The 15,974-nt window shown below is 44.0% G+C and overlaps 1 protein-coding gene across 5 annotated transcripts in view; it reads left to right on the forward strand.

Annotated features, from left to right (window-relative positions):
* Positions 1 to 15,974, forward strand: part of LOC139632594 (AT-rich interactive domain-containing protein 1B-like) — a 196,470-nt gene that overhangs the window by 27,992 nt on the left and 152,504 nt on the right. For 2 of the 5 annotated variants that reach the window (XM_071497583.1, XM_071497582.1), the window contains exon 1: positions 1,122 to 3,133. The exons of 1 other annotated variant lie outside the window; for it this stretch is intronic. In XM_071497583.1, the coding sequence (XP_071353684.1) occupies positions 1,880 to 3,133 (1,254 nt within the window). In that variant the 5' untranslated portion in view covers positions 1,122 to 1,879. Of the gene's footprint in view, positions 1 to 1,121; positions 3,134 to 15,974 lie in introns of those variants that run through there. 2 more of the 5 variants (XM_071497580.1, XM_071497581.1) reach the window with 1 other exon arrangement.

Here is a 15,974-nt window from a genome sequence, read left to right on the forward strand (position 1 = left end):
GTTTCTTTTTTAAACATTTTCTTTTTCTGAAGCTCTAACTTGTACTAACACTGTATCTCCAGCAGGGGTCTTCCCATTGTCATGGACATGGCTTAATAGTGAATTATCCTCCACTATACACTAGGTATAAGGCAGAGTGAATTGTACCTCCTGGTTTTGACCATGTGTGACCTAAAGCAACAGTTAGGTGTTAAAAAACATGTTGATCACTAGTGCCCCTGTAGTTATCAACATCACTATAGCCATCATTTCCTCTGCCACTGGCATCATCTTCCTCACATGTGTTCTCACCACCAGTCATCATCATCATTATCATGGCCATCCTCAGCATAACTCTCATCCCCAAATCCTTCTCTTCCCCTCGAACCCCCCCTCCCTCTCCCCTCCACCCCCTCTTTCATCCGCAGCTCCCTCTGTTGATCAAATGCATCTGATCTCATCAAAGCGGACCCTCTGCTCATTCAAGTCCCAACAGACACCCCGGCTTCTTTACTAAGCACTATTTTACATTCATTTTTGAATACCACTGATGGGAGAGCATATCTTGTAGACTTTGGTTTTGTGTGGTCCTACACTGCAGCCTGGGGTTGATCTTTTTTTTCTTTCTTTCTTTTTTCATTTCATTGTCATTATCACTTCAGACAAGTTTGTCTCTGACAAATAAATCGAAGGGAGGAAATTAAAGAATGTAGCCTTTTAAGACCTTAATGAAGACTGGCTTTAATATTCATATTGCATTCCTATGGAGACTTACAGTGAGTTCATATTGACCTAATTGTACTGAATGGTAATTTTTATCTGCTACCACACTGAATAGTTCTGAGGATATTATATAGTTTATAGTTTGAGATATTTTCTTGGCATGCCGGTTATTACAGGATTACTATGCCTCTTTGTTGAGGAGGAACATTATTCCTTTTCAGTCTGAGGAGTGGTTGGTAGTGGATGGCGTAGTGGATGTACTCTGTGCTTACACATATTACAACATTATAGCTGCTATAAAGTGTGATTGCATTCTTATTCCAATGGCAACATTATTGCGCACAGCTTGTGGTTGCGTGTCCAACTCCTGTCAGAGCTGCAGAGAACTGGCTTGAGCCGAGGGACAGAGATGGTGGGAAGAGGGAAAATCAGATCTGGATAATTGCGCAGAGACTCGCCCGCGCAAAGTTAACATCATCCGGTGCGTTTATTTGAAGGATCCGTGTGCAGCGGAGGAGCAGGGTCCCTGCGTAATTTAGAAATCCACGATTTCCCCGCTTATTGGTTGTTTAAAAAAATTCAATGCACCCTAAACTCAAGGGAAGCAGTCGTTCATTGGTCATCTGACGTGCAATTATTTAACGAAATCTTGATATAACAATGAAAACAAGGAAATGTATGCCATGTCAATGTGCTACCATATCAGTTTATCTTTGTTTTTATTGTAAAATCAGCCTGCAAAGCTTCGTAAAAAAACAGAAACAAAATGCAGCGTGCGTTATGGCTCACTACTCCAGTCCGGATTTTCCATGTGAGGCGCGCCGGAGCCCTGGAGGTGGATAAGCTGGTAGAGCCCGCTCTCTCTCATGCCATGCTGGGCCACAAGGGCTCCGGGAGACGCTGCTACATATTACCGAGAACCGGGATGGAGGAGAGGCGGAGGGGGGAAGAAAAAAAAGTTTCGTTAAACCTGGCAGAGAAACTCTCAACATGAAGCCTCACTGACGCACCATTTCACCACCACAACAGCAACACCAGCGCTAGAACAAAGCTTGCTTTCCCACTGAATATATTTTTCACCACCCAGCTTGTGTTTTTCTTCCCCTCTTGTTTTATTTTCTGTGTGCAAGGCTGGTCGGAGCTTGCTGTCACTGCGCGCTGAGATGTTGGAGTGACCATGGCTGCGCAAGTGGCATCGGCTCCGACCAGAACTAATAACAAAAATAAGAAATTATCCAGCGGTTTGGGTCCGGAGCTCAATTCGGGGAAATCCGGAGGAGGCGGAGGAGGAGGGACCGTACAGCGAACTGGACCGATGCTGGGTGCCGGAGATGGGACTCTGAATAATGTAGACCATCACCGCCGAAACGAGCTCAACATGGTCCATTCAACTTCCACGACTCACAACGCTCCGGACGGCCACGACAAGGATGGGAATAACCTTACGTCCGCCTCGGCGTCGACTAATTCAACCACTTCCTCGATGGAAACGGGTTTGATCGCGAACCACAAGCTGAAATGTGTGGGGAGCGGAGATTCCCCTCAGTCCCAGCCGCTGCCTCAGCAGCAGCCGCCGCCGCAATTCGGCCAATTTGCGCCACATCAGCAGCGACAGATCCAAAGTAATAACACCGCAAATAACAACGGTCAGGGGCCCCGGGGGGACAGAGGTATGGATCACCAACACCACGGCGGTAAAGAGAACCTGTTGGGGGGGCACGGGGAGCCACAGCAGCAGCACATGCCAGGGAAAGGTGAGGGGGACCTCACCTGTAAACCCGCGGAGAGGATGACGACTACCAGGTACGAACACTCTAACTTGGGGCCAACTAGTAACAACTCAGAGTTTAATAACAACTATTACACTCCAAGGCCCTGTTATGAGCAACATGGCGGACAGCAGCAACAAAGCAGTGGGATGGGGATAACGCACTCCTCGGCACATAACAGCATGGAGAACTCCCACGAAGCGGGGTTCCACAACAGCCAGTACAACCAATACCCGGCGTACCGGGCGGGCTACGGCGGCGGGGCCTACGGGATGATGGGCCCCTCTGGATGCCGGCAACCTGGGAACATGATGATGGGCAGCAACTCCTCAACAAGCCACGGCAAGTCTCCCCTGGGAGCTGGTTCGGGTGGCTTTCAGAGATTCCCGGGACAAACTCAGCAGCAGCAGCAGCATCCCTCAGGGGCCACCCCGACCCTCAACCAGCTGCTGACGTCCCCCAGCCCGATGATGCGGGGTTATGGCGGTGCCTATCAAGACTACAGTGGCCCCACGGCGCAGCAGCAAGCCGGTATGGGCCTGGGGAAAGATGTGGGGTCCCAGTATGGAGCCACCTCGGCTCACGTCTGGGGAGGACAGCAGAGAAACCACCCTCACTCAATGAGCCCGGGCAACGGAGGGCAAGGTCTCGGCAGGACGCAGGTGAGTTTTGGGAACTTCAGTCAGGCGCCTCGGTGAACTTGAGTTTCCCAGCACTGATATGTCACTCATTATTAGCAGGTGTTGTGTGTGTCTGTATGTGTGTGTTGACAAAACAGTCTGTGTGTCTCGGACAAGGTCCAATATGTGCTGAAGTTTTGCAGTGAATTCGCCAACGAAATTAATGTGGGTTAATATTTTATTTAGGGGATCTTATGCGGAGGAAAAGCCATTATATGTAGGCTACATGAATCTGACTTGGTAAACGTGTGAAATATTAGACTTACATGAGCTTTAGTTTGACAGAAAAGGGGAGGAAAGACCACATTTATTTATATAAAAAGCAGCTTCATTGTTAAGGCTTTTTAATCAGCGTAAAAATAATTAAAAGGCTCCATCCGTGGGTGTGTTTTTATCACCACATTTCAATAGCTGATATTTCAGTTGTATGTTCTCCTTATTTTCTCGTTTTTTTTTTTAGTTTCAGTGGATTGAAAAATAACATTCATGTTGGGCAGATTCACTTCTCTGCCGACGTGGTGTCAGACACGTTGCGAAACGCCCTGTTTAGAGGACGTGTTGTAGCCTATTCGAGGCGCTCGTCGAACAAAGTAAAATATCCCTATAGAAAATAAACACACATGCTCATAAGAAACGTTAACGTATCAGAATATATCCAATCTCCTGAGTTTTTACCGATGTAAAAGATCAAGCGGACACCGCGGCCGTGCAAAGACCACACGTCCCTCAGTGCGCTCCGTGTCGAGCCGGAGCGCTTCTGTGCGCCTCGTTTATTCCCATGCAGCTCTGCTCAGAATTTGAATAGTGGAGGTAAACTGGCTAAAAGCTCTCCGTACTCCTGGCTCACAGTTGACACCCAGTCTGCCATCTGATTGGCTCCCCGTGGCCCCGCTGGGCAGACTGCACTTCGAAAAAAAAGAGGAGGATTCTTGCAGGGATCTTTGGCCATGGCGCTGTTGTGATGCTACATTCACGTCTTATGGGAATAGTCCAGACTTGGAGATCATCCAACGCAATAATTGAAGTTTTATGAAGGTTTAGGCTGCTTCTGATAATTGTTCTCATAATTTTTCTACACTGAACAGACGTACAAAAACACTGCAATGTCAGCCCTCTATGAAAAATAGCTATTGTGTTTTCATGTAGAGTTATGATCTTAAATTACTTGTTATATGGTGAAGACTGTCTAGTTTTCTTTAATTCAGAATGCACATGTGATGTTAATGCATTGTGAAACTGTTTGTCCTTTAACAGTTTGAAATATAAGGAAATATTCACTTTTTCCTGCAGCGCTCTTATTCACAATTGACCACAGTTTTACATAATAATTCCTTAAGCTGACTTTTACTGTTGGGCAATGCTGCAGCTGGGGTTGAATGCCTTGCTGGAGGGCACTCAAGCTGTAACACTGGAGGAAAGGAAGCAAGTGTTACTAATTATTCAGCTATTTCTCCTCCTGTTTTGGGAAAATTCATTCAAGAGTCCCTGGGTGTCCTGAAACCTGTACTGAAATACTTGTCTAATAGTGTCAATAGCATGCAGATCTGCAGCCAGGGGAGCAAGTAGCTGCCAGTTCAGAACTCTGAACCAAGACCTCACAGTGTTTCTCCATAAGAGGCATCATTCTGCAGTTGTTTTTGACGCACTATATTATGCACACTGCTGGTTGGCACATCTGGACGACTGGGGGGCTAGGTGGTTGAGCATAGCTTATACTGTCTGCCTCTCACAAAACAAAAGCAGTTCATTAGCCTACATTGTTTCAATCAAAGGCAATTTGCGTTGGATGCTGGGAAAATGAAGTGAATGTTTTAGCGTGGGAGGCTTTGCTGTGGTATTGATTGTAGAAAATTACATGCTGATAAGATGGTCGCCTGAAACCTATAGTAATCTCACTCATTACAATAATTATTAATGATTGCGTGTATTGGGTATTAAATATACATATGTATCAAGGTCATTTTAATGAATCTCAGACAGCATATCAGTCAAAGCATACGGATATATTCGGAACTATTCATATTGAGTTTGTTACTGCAATTAATTCCAACAAACCAGCTACTTAAACAAATCTTAAAATTTTAGATTTTATGCTGCAAATCTTTGAGTTTTTTTCCCCCTTTTTTTCAGTTCTCCACTTTAGGAGTAAGTGCATGTGCTACTGTGTTTTTTCTTGCCTCTACCAACATTTCAACAGCAGTATATTCACGCTACAAAAACCGTATGTTTAATTCATATTTGGAGCAGCAGCACTGCTCTCCTGTGCACTGACAGGCTGTGTGAGAAAGGCGAGCGGTGTAGTGCATAATACTGCCTCCAAATTGGCCCCGTGATATGACTGTGCTTCACTTCAGAGTGCGTTTGGTCGGAGCACGCCTCTGTCACCTGTTGGCACAGTTTCCCCTCTTTCAAATTCAATTTCCCTCCCCACTGCCTCTCTTCAGGAGCAAGCTGTGAGCGAAACGAGTGCACCTCATTTACACCGCTGTCTCCCCCCCTCACGCTCACTTGTCTGGCCACTCACCAAAATGAAGACAGAGCTCCACCACTGTGTGTGTGTGTGTGTGTGTGTGTGTGTGTGCGTGCGCGCGCTCGTGTGCGCACGTGTGCACACACATCAGAGATACATGAGATATGTTATTTAGAGGTGTGTGTTGAATCTGCTCTCATCACAGTGACATTGTCCTAGTTTTTCAAATTACCATGGCCTATTTGATTGGGGGAAACAGAACAATATTCAGTGTTCAGCTTGTGACCTTCTGCCTGAATGTTTGTCTGCACTTCAGATGCCGTATCCACTCAGTGTGTGTTTTCTTTCCTCACGTACAGCATGTACCTATAGCAGTAGTATAATGGTATATGTGCAGTCCGACTGACTCATTTAAGTTTACATCATAAATCAAACAGCATTTTCTGTCTCATCCTATATGTGTAACAAAGATCTGTCTGTTATCCGCTAATCAGAACACACACTACACACACAGAACAATAAAAGTAATTAGTAGATAATAATGAGGGCCTAGCAAGTTGGAAATGGAGTGTTGTTGCTTAGATAATTAAAGCAGCAACTAATTTAAAATCTGACCTAATAAAACAAAAATGAAGGGATATCTACAGAACAGTTTCTACTAATTTTTTACTATTATGCTCAGTTTTTTGCCTTTGTTTTTTTAGATTTGAAATCAAAGCTCAGTAGTTCTACATATCAAAGACGAGACCCAGTCCCATCCTTGGTAATGTGCTTACCTTGAAATGATCCCTGCTTGCAGTGCTCTCCAGTGCATACTGTTTACATTTCTCTCTTATGAATTATTAGTGTGATACGAACAAAGACTTTATAATGGGAGCTATGCATCAATGTCACATTGTATTATGCGGCTATCTCAGGGAGCCTTGTGCATAGTGATGGGCCTGACTGTGGCTGCTGGAATTTAATTTATGGTGCATGTTCTGCATGGGACGGACAGCCCATGGGGTCTGGTCAGGAAATGGGCACGCAGGTGTGTGTGTGTGTGTGTGTGTGTGTTTGGGTGCTTCTTTTTATTCTGGGTGTGTGTTTAAAATCTGTGCTCATGTGTGTCCTTGAGTGTGTGTCCCTTCTCTCTGTCTCTCTGTGTGTCTTTGTGAGCGAGTGCACAGGAGCAGGCTAAAGCCCCTTCGTCAGCACTAAGCAGCCCAACCTCAACCCCGCCCCTCTCACAGTGTGCCTCTCTCTCCCGCTCTCTGCCCCCACCCGTCAGTCGTTTGTTTATGTTGTTTTGTTTACATCTCTGTCTCGGCCAGCCCGCGCAGTGCTGATTAGCAACACTGGAGTGAAATTTCAATTTACTCTGTTGCGTCCGATAAGGACCCCGTGCAGCGTTTTTCATCTTCCTTGGATGAAACACGGAGCCTGCTTAGGTAATTGGCAGGCGCAGGTTATCCCTGGTCTGCATGTGGTTTCCACAAGACACCATTTAATTCTGATTAAAAATAATAATTATGGAAAAAAAAAGTAACTGTCCAGTAGCATCACTGGACTTAAGCTCATGTATTATTAGCTGGCTAATAAGATAATTGTAGTTTTTCTGCCTGGCCTCACTGTGCACTCACAACATCCCCTGGAGTCAAAGGTTGATGTGTAAACGCCCTGAAGAAAGGATTTAATTACTGCATGCAGGCGATGATTTGGTGTCAGCTGTTTCTCAGCTCTGTCTTATCCAAAGTGTCGGTGTCAGGAGTTAGCAGAAAAATCAAAACCAAAGCAATTTTGGGGAAGAAAGTTAATTGTCCATTTGGGAGAATTTGACTTTTCCATGTGGACAAAGTAGTCCAAGGCCTTGTCATTTCAATTTCATTTCTTAAACTTAATCAGTCTATGCCAGCAGAGGTGGATTCTACTGAGGATGACCATCTATGAAAGCTAGAGCCATCCTCTGGCATTCTGGGATTTGTAGGAATTATCTCAGGTCTGTTATGGGGTCAGATGCAGATATAAATGAGCTATAGATATAGCACCTAACAACTATTGCCAACTATTACTTTTTCTTTCTTTTACATCAAAAACAATGGAAGCTTTAAAAATGTCACAGCAAACAAATTACAAATGACTGTTAGCGTTCTCCTGTATCTGAGTTAAACTGAATAAACAAGCTTCTCTGGTTTTGTTCACAGTTACACACACCAGCAAAAATGAAGTCCTTCAATAATTTAACAGTGCTGGGCATATTGGTATGCTTCTTAACTGCCAGCTTATACTGACTGTATTTCATGTAGCCTGAACACTAAAACAAAGAAAAGCTCTTGTTAGTATTACAATAATCATGTAATCACAATTCTACATGGATACACAGCTTTATATGGCAGCATATTTGTTGCTTGTGGTTTTAGTTATTCAACAAATGCACTTCCACTCATATTCATGTATTACACACAAAGAAATTGAAACACAAGCAAATGAAATTTCATTAGTCTTTTTTATGTTAATTTTATTGAAGCTTTATTTCTCTTCCATCTCAGTAGGTCATGATTTGCAAAAACATACTTGCATGGAGACTTAGTTGCTGTCTTCTCTGTGTGAGCAGAGATGTAGAGAGTATAGAAGGAGAGGGATGTAGAAATGCAGGCGATATTTGAAGTGAGTCACATGGACGGCTGCTGACTTCTCAGGAATGGGCCTGGCTGAGTTCACAGAGGGAGGGAGTAAGATAGGGAGAGAATCAGGATCTGAACTCTGGCAAATGTCGGCCTAGTTAAAATCCTCTCCCTCTGGATCTCACCCTGCTTCAGCCTCGTGAACGAAGTGGAGAAAAAGAAGTATTTACGAGTTGTTGCCCCCCCACTCCACACATATACACACACACACACAAATATATTGGGTTTCCTCACTTTAATGTGGTGTATGTGTGTGTGTGGCTGGCAGAGCGCCAGAGCGCATGGCAGTGGGTGCTATGGTAGTGCCCAAAACTCCCCCCCACCCCTCCACAGCCACCACCCTGACCTTCACATATGCTAATTAGCCACGTGGAGCCGCTGAATAGAGGGCCCCCTCCTCTTCCTCTATCCCAGAGGATGGGTGTTCTTTCTTTCTTTCTTTCTTTCTTTCTTTCTTTCTTTCTTTCTTTCTTTCTTTCTTTCTTTCTTTCTTTCTTTCTCATTTGCTAAACAGATGGTTTTCTGTACATATTGTTTTCACTTTCGAAGCCATCTCTTTCTGTTTTCTTTTTAAATACAGTCGCTCCTCTTTTATCTGCCTCTCTGTCCCTGGCTCTCAGTATCTAGCTAGTTCTCCCAAGGGATCAGCAGTCAGTTCAGAGGTATTTAGACAGCCAACATATCCTATTGAATATTTATACCCTATACTGAACAGATCTGTGGGTCACTGCTGAAACACCATCCTGCTTACAGTAACTGCTGCCTTTCCTTGTTCCCCTGTGTCCTCTCTGGCCGGCAGTGGAGGAGATGGGAAGCATACAGGTCAGCTCCTCAAGAAATTAGCAATTTTGTGATTGCAGCAATTAATTCTAATTCAAAGACACAGCGTGACATTTTTAAGATCCAACCAAACTCTCCACCGCTTTCTTCTGTGTATAATAGAACTAATGGTTCGACAGTTCAGCCATACAAAAGTGAAGAGAAGAGGATAATTGGCAGATTATCCTGGGAGTTTTATTTATTTATATGAATTTAGAACATTTTTGCTGCGCAATATTTTCCATTAAGGTTTTGTATTATTATATATTATTAGAATTTCTGCTAACCTTGAGCAAAAACAACCAATAACAAAATGAGCACATTTCGAACAAGGCTTAGAGGTAAGGGTGAAAGCATTTTTAGACACAAATCCAAACACGGATTGTCTGTTTTGTAAATTCAGGCTCATGCCTTTCTGTTTAATGTAAGACAACATCATCTTTAAGTGGGTTCTGTTTCATTCGCTGTGTTTATTATTACAGTAACATGTAAGAATATGTACCTCACAAGTGGATGTCATTAACACTTAAGTACTTTTCTTAATATTTTGCTGCAAAAAATCAACAACCTGCTGCCTGTTCTTGAATTTTTATTCTCATTAGTGATAAAAATGTAAATGCACGTTCTCATAGAAGTTTATTTATCCATACAGTCGACGTGTGTGTGTGACTTTACACATGAACTGCATGCTGCCACCATCCTCCCATCCTCTCACCAGCCTGTGAGAAAATCATCATCATCATCATCAACATGATCATCATCATCACCATCATCTGTCACTTTACACATCAAAGCTTCGGCACTTCTCTCTGTTTCCAGAATGTAGACTGTGCACTCCAGTTACACGTCTTGCTGTTTGGTTTGAGTTGATCCTAATCAGCGTTGACACGGTGGGACAATTTGCTCAGCTAAGAAAAAAAGAAAAAAAACTACAACCAACAGCACCGGCAAGGCGCTGTCTGTCGTTTGTGAAGCACAGAGAGACAAAAATAGAATAACGATGGGACACGGACAACGTACTGAGTTTCTGTTAATGAGTTTTGTCTGTTTCTTCAGGTCGTTTCTTTTTCTCTCTGAGTCCCACTTCTTTTTTTTTCTTCAACCTTTCTCTCTCTCTCTCTTTCTCTCTCACAACACACACACACACACACTCTTAAATATACACTTATGTGTGCACATCTCTCTCAGTCTTTTGTGTTGACTGGTCAACCATGTGTTTTCCCAGCCACAACACGCTCCTTTCATCTTCCGTCTTTCCTACCAATGCTAGGATTATCCATTGCAGCCTAGTGTGTTTGTGAGTGTGTGTGTGTGTGTGTGTGTGTGTGTGTGTGTGTGTGTGTGTGTGTGTGTGTGTGAGTGAGTGAACAGAGCTAGTGTGTGGATATATTGTTGATTTATAGACACCAGTCACAGCAGGACACTTGTGGTCACTCCTGTCTTAACGCTACTCATTTAGATCAATTTTATCACAGCAATTTAGAAGACAACTTCACGCCACATCCTCTTCCAAAGACATATGCACACATTGATACACACACACACACACACACACACACATACACACAAGCATATGTGACACTGGTCACTGGAGAAACTGTATGTGGGAAAAGATGTTATGTTTGTAAAGCAGTGGATGTGGAGCAGAGGTATTTAGCCCTGGTTTTTCTCTCATTTTCTTGCATTACACACCTCTGATATGGCTAGACTTGTGTTCGACATTCCAGCCACTCCTCTGGCACAAACCGGATGAACTGGATTAGATATCGACAACACAAGTGAACTTTATTCTGGAGTTTAAATGTCTTATTTCTTTAAGATGTTAATTCCTCTAAAGGATGTCAATGCAGTTTGCAAGAGCAGGTGTTTGCTGTGCACAGTTAATCTCTCAGTGCAACTGTGCCAGTGTGTCTCTGTGTGTTTCTAAGTGCGAGCACACGTGTGCGTCTCCCTACTCAATGAACATCCATAGTTACTGTTGGCTAAACATGCAAAGGTTACTGTAATGTCAGACACATGCCAGAGGGGAGTGTGGAATACCACATTAACATAATCCATAGACAACTGTCCCATTTACAAACATTGCCGTGCCAGGCCGATCACCACTGTGCTGCAGGAGCACATGACTCTTCCTGCTTCCTCTGTGCTGCATGAGACTGAATGGAGGAACTACAACATAATGTGATTTCTGTGACGGAAAGATGTTTCCGAGGATGATGGCCGGTTGTCAGATCTTGGTATTACCCGCCAGGACAAATTATGATTCTTGAACCTGAAGCATTCCTCTGCTCTACCTGAGGCAAACACTGGCAGCTTACATTGCTCACACAGGTAGAAAATAGAAAAGACGTTGTTGTTTTGTCTGACTCGCTGGCTGCTGGGTGCACGTGCAAACACTTTGCTGTGTACTGTGAAAACTTCTAATAATTCAGTGCGTAGGGCTGATTCGGCTACAGTTCATTGGAATCAGACTAATATAGACCCTCCTTTTTTTTCTTTTCCTGATAAGAAGGTTGAGGTTAAATTTTATTCTTAACACCAGATTTACTACAGTATTAGTTTGGGAATTTGAGAATAGATTTTCAGAGCATTTTTAAATCAAAATCTCCACAATTTTGCAGCAAATGTAGTTGTATTTGTTCTTTTCTTAAGTCATAAGGCCAATTTTTCTAGCACTTACTTACGTCCTTTCGGGAATCACCACAGGAATGAATACAAAGCAGCCACTGGACTAATATTTAAAGCATTCAGTGTTAATTAGATGTTTTATGGTAGTTGAGGTTGCTAACATGTTGCCCTCTCACCCGCTGGGGCTGGAGTCTGTGCCGACACTCGCAGTGATTGTTTTGATAATTATGTGTGCATAAGCCAGTGAAGAGGCTCTCTCTGCATTTTGAAAAATACATTTTATATTTACAGCTCAGTCTGATTGCGCGAGACTGCGCTTTCAGCATTGTTTTGAGGGATCCATTGTTTTCACTCGCATAACAGGCACTTTAATTAGTCAGTCTTTGGAAATTCCCTGTGTGTGTTGTGGTTTGCGTTGGACACTGCAGACTCCCACAGCTCCCAGACATTTCTCAACTTTTTTTTTTTTTTTTTTTTTACACATTGGACACATTCCAAAAGGCAGAGTAACATGTGGAAACTTCTGCAAATTCACATTTTCTCCTCTGGTTGTTTAAAACATAAACAACCCCTTCATCTCTCTCTACTGTTCTGTCCCCCCCTCCCACCCACGCCCCAATTGTTTCTAAATCTCTTTCTGTCTGTCTTTTGGATGCTAGTTGTGGGTGACCTTGGCTGGTGACTACAGTGCCTACTCATTAAGTAGTAAAGATGAATGGTTCCATTATGGCAGGGGGAAAAAACGAGCGGGGCCAATTAGTGGTAATTAACAGCGGAGAGGGCGAAGCGCTCTGGAGGGCACCCTGACCCGGACTCTGAGGGGGGCAGAGGGGAGTAGGGGGCGTGTGTGTGGAGGAGATTTAGGTGTATATGCACACAAACAGTGTGTATTAGGTATGATGTGGATGTGTATATGAACCTATGTGTGAGTTAGGGGAGGTGGAGGTGATTATAGATGTGTGTGTATTGTAATGGAGAGGTGTATATTTTTGTGAGTGGGAGGGAGTCATAGTTGTGTCATCAGTGAATGTGAAAATGTGTAATAGACTGAGTATAGACGTGTGTGTGTTATCAATGCAGGAATGTATATTGTGTGTGTCTATGTGTTATCAGTGTTATACTTTTTTAATATAAGTGAACATGAGTATGAAGGCTACAGGGTTTGTGTGTGTTTATTGGACGTTTATGGTGTGTGTGTGTGTGTGTGTGTGTGTGTGTGTGTGTGTTACATGAATGTTACAAGATAAAGTTGGGTGTGTGTGTGCTGACCGATGGGAAAATCACAGGGAGATCCAGCAGTTTTGAGGATTTAGAGGTGACAGGGGTCAACAGCCGGCAACACCTCTTTGACTTTTGACTCGTGGTGTGATGTCATTCCCCCCTCCCACAGCCCTTTGGTGTGCCCAGAGAGCTTGTTAGGCAAAGGTCTGAGAAAAAAAGGCCCTGAAATGCCAAGCCGATATACCATCAGCGCTAATGAACGTTTTGTGATGATTTTTGTTCTTAATTAGGTTTTTGTTTTTTTTTTGTGCTGATCTGCAATATTTTAGCATCTCTGCATCAAGGAGAAATTCAAGGTTGTTCACCAAGAGATTCTCTTACTCTCTCTCTCTCTGTCTCTCGCTTTCTCAGCAGCTGCACTTGATTTATTCACCCCGCCTACCTCCCGTTTTTTATCAGTTCTCGGGTGAAATTGTCACAGCCGTGTAATCCTTTGGGTGCCACTAGCTGGGAGACTTACACGTGTGCATGCATTCAGAGAGACGTGTGCATGTTTGTAATGGTATTGGTGGCAGGGTGTCTAAACAGTAGGTAGCATTGGGTCTTGTGTCCACCATGGAAATCCTGGCAAGTCAATAAAGAAATGTTCAATATACCAGTGGAGGCTGTGTTGACACTAACAGACATGTAAGAACTGGCAGTTAGTGAGAGAGAGCTTTTGTAAAGGCAGGAGACTTTTTTAAGGTATTTTGCAAAGCGCTTGCAAAGTGCTGCTTTCAGGGCCCCTGAAATTGCAATGCCTGGTAAATGGATGGTTTGAGGAGTATACAATGTATTAGAAGTCAATTGTGCATGGGAGGGCCTATTTTCCATATCGCTAGCCGAACAAGTGTGTCACACAGACACACACACATTCGGATTGTACATGCCCTCGCTTCATCTATTCCCCTGTTGCTTCAGTGTCTCTTGGTTTTGTCATGTGGAGGTTTGTGTGTAAGGTGGGGTTGGAAGAGGGTGGGGGGGATGTTACACTGTGAGGGCCGTGGCATACATCAGAAACCATTACCCATAATGGCCTCTTTCCCTACACCCCCCATATCCATTCCCTTTCCCCCTTCTGACATTTATTTTATGACAGCTTACATATCAAATATTTAAATAAACAGAATCGGGGGCTTCGGCTGAGGTTTGCCCAGGGGGGGTGGGGGGTGGACTTGCAGCAGTGAGAGGAAGGGGATGGATGATGACATTCATTTCCGAAACAAGGAAAGGAAAAAAAAAACCAGCAGCAGCAGCGGCAAAGAGAAGGGGGGAGAAAAAAATGCTTCGCTTGGCTCCAATCAAAGCGGGCGGAGGATGGCGGCAGTGTTTTTTCGCTTATGCCTGGCAGCAGCGGTGACAGACGGTTGTGTGTGCACATGTATGTACGAGTGCAAGTGTTAACGTGCGTGTGCACATTGTCACGGGGCTCATCTGTCAGTGTTTCCTGGGGACGCAGGAGGACGTGGGAGAAGGCCCTTGTGGCTCGTAAAAAGCAGTTCGCCATACTGAAGCAATATCAATTCCGCAGCAACCGCCAAGGAGATCAGAGCTTGACACAAAATAACGAAAGGGAAAAAAAAACCCAACAACAAGAAAGGAAGTCTAATGCAGCAATGAGAGGAGGTAGAAAAAAAAAAGAGAGGACAGAGGGAGGGAGATGAAGGTGAAGAGGAGAGAGATTTATCTCTTGTTTCCTCAGGAGAGGAAGATGGAGAGAAGGCAGGCTAAAAGTGTGAAGGGGAGAGGCGGAGAATGAAGGGGATAAAGAGAGAAAGAGAAAGGTGTGTATATATATATATATATATGGAGAGACAGAGTGGTCCTGGGGTGCAGGCGGCCAGTCTTGCGCTGGCTGGCGTCGGTGGGAGGCCCATTACTGTCAGGCTAATCTTAAAATAATTAATTGCGAAGTCGACGCTTTTTAAAGAGTATTGTAATTGAATCCTAAATTAGGCTTGGGAAAGGGGACGCGTCCTGCTTAGCTGCAAGTCTGTTCCCATTCTCTAGTCAAACACCCCCATGCATGCACGCGCACACACACACACACACACACACACACACACGTCAGTGGGTCATGCGCACAGTCGGGCAGGAGGAAAAAAAGACAACAGGCGAAGGAAATGCTAATGAAATGCATATTTGGGGAGAAAGGGGCCATCTATAATTTAGCTGTGCTCTTTGAATGTGAATGATGTGTGTGCAAGCACTGTGATTTATTTTTGTTGTGCAGAGGGATAATTCTGTCAGAGTAGGCTTTTATTCTTGTAAACAAATGTGGGGAAAAGAGCAGAATAAAAGTGGAGTAATAAAGTAAACAGAATGGTTTGAATACATTTAGCTGCTGGCATGAATAATTTGTATAAGGGACGGAGGGGTTTGATGAAAGCGAGATGACAGATATGAAAGCTGTTATATTGCCTGATGAAATTTTGGGTCAGCCTTCGATTCACTATTCTCTGGCACTTGTTTTCATTTTTGTGTGTTTCTTCTCACGGATTAGTGCTGAGTATCTCTTCCTTTCCCACACCCGCACAAGTACATAGCCTTCGCAGACACATGCACACACCCAACATGCACCTTATAACCCCTCAAGTCCTCCGCACCGAGGCCCCGTTTAAAACAAGCAGCTCAATGTGCTTTCACTTACGCACACTGCTTCCCCACATGGCTCCTCTTGGATGACCCCTGCTAAAACTATAGACTGTAGAAGTTTCTGGATCAAAGCTTTGGGAAGAAGGTCTGCCCTCCATAAACGTCGGCCCTGCTCCATAACTCTGGCAGGAGCCCGGGAAGAAAGATGGCACAAGGTGCAGGGTCAGGGAGATAGATCTGCGAGGCAATAATGGAAACAAAGCAGTCAACAGATGCCTTTTATGAAGACCAAAAACTAGAGAAACTGGAGTAATGTGCAAGATTGTTGAGGCCCTCACCGCAAGATATAAAAGCTTTTATTGTCATAGTAATTGAAACTATTGTACTT

This window comes from Trachinotus anak, unplaced genomic scaffold (genome assembly GCF_046630095.1).
Source record: "Trachinotus anak isolate AG129_WGS33_773 ecotype Australia unplaced genomic scaffold, CSIRO_AGI_Tana_v1 ptg000015l, whole genome shotgun sequence".
NCBI classification, from domain to species: Eukaryota; Metazoa; Chordata; class Actinopteri; order Carangiformes; family Carangidae; genus Trachinotus; species Trachinotus anak.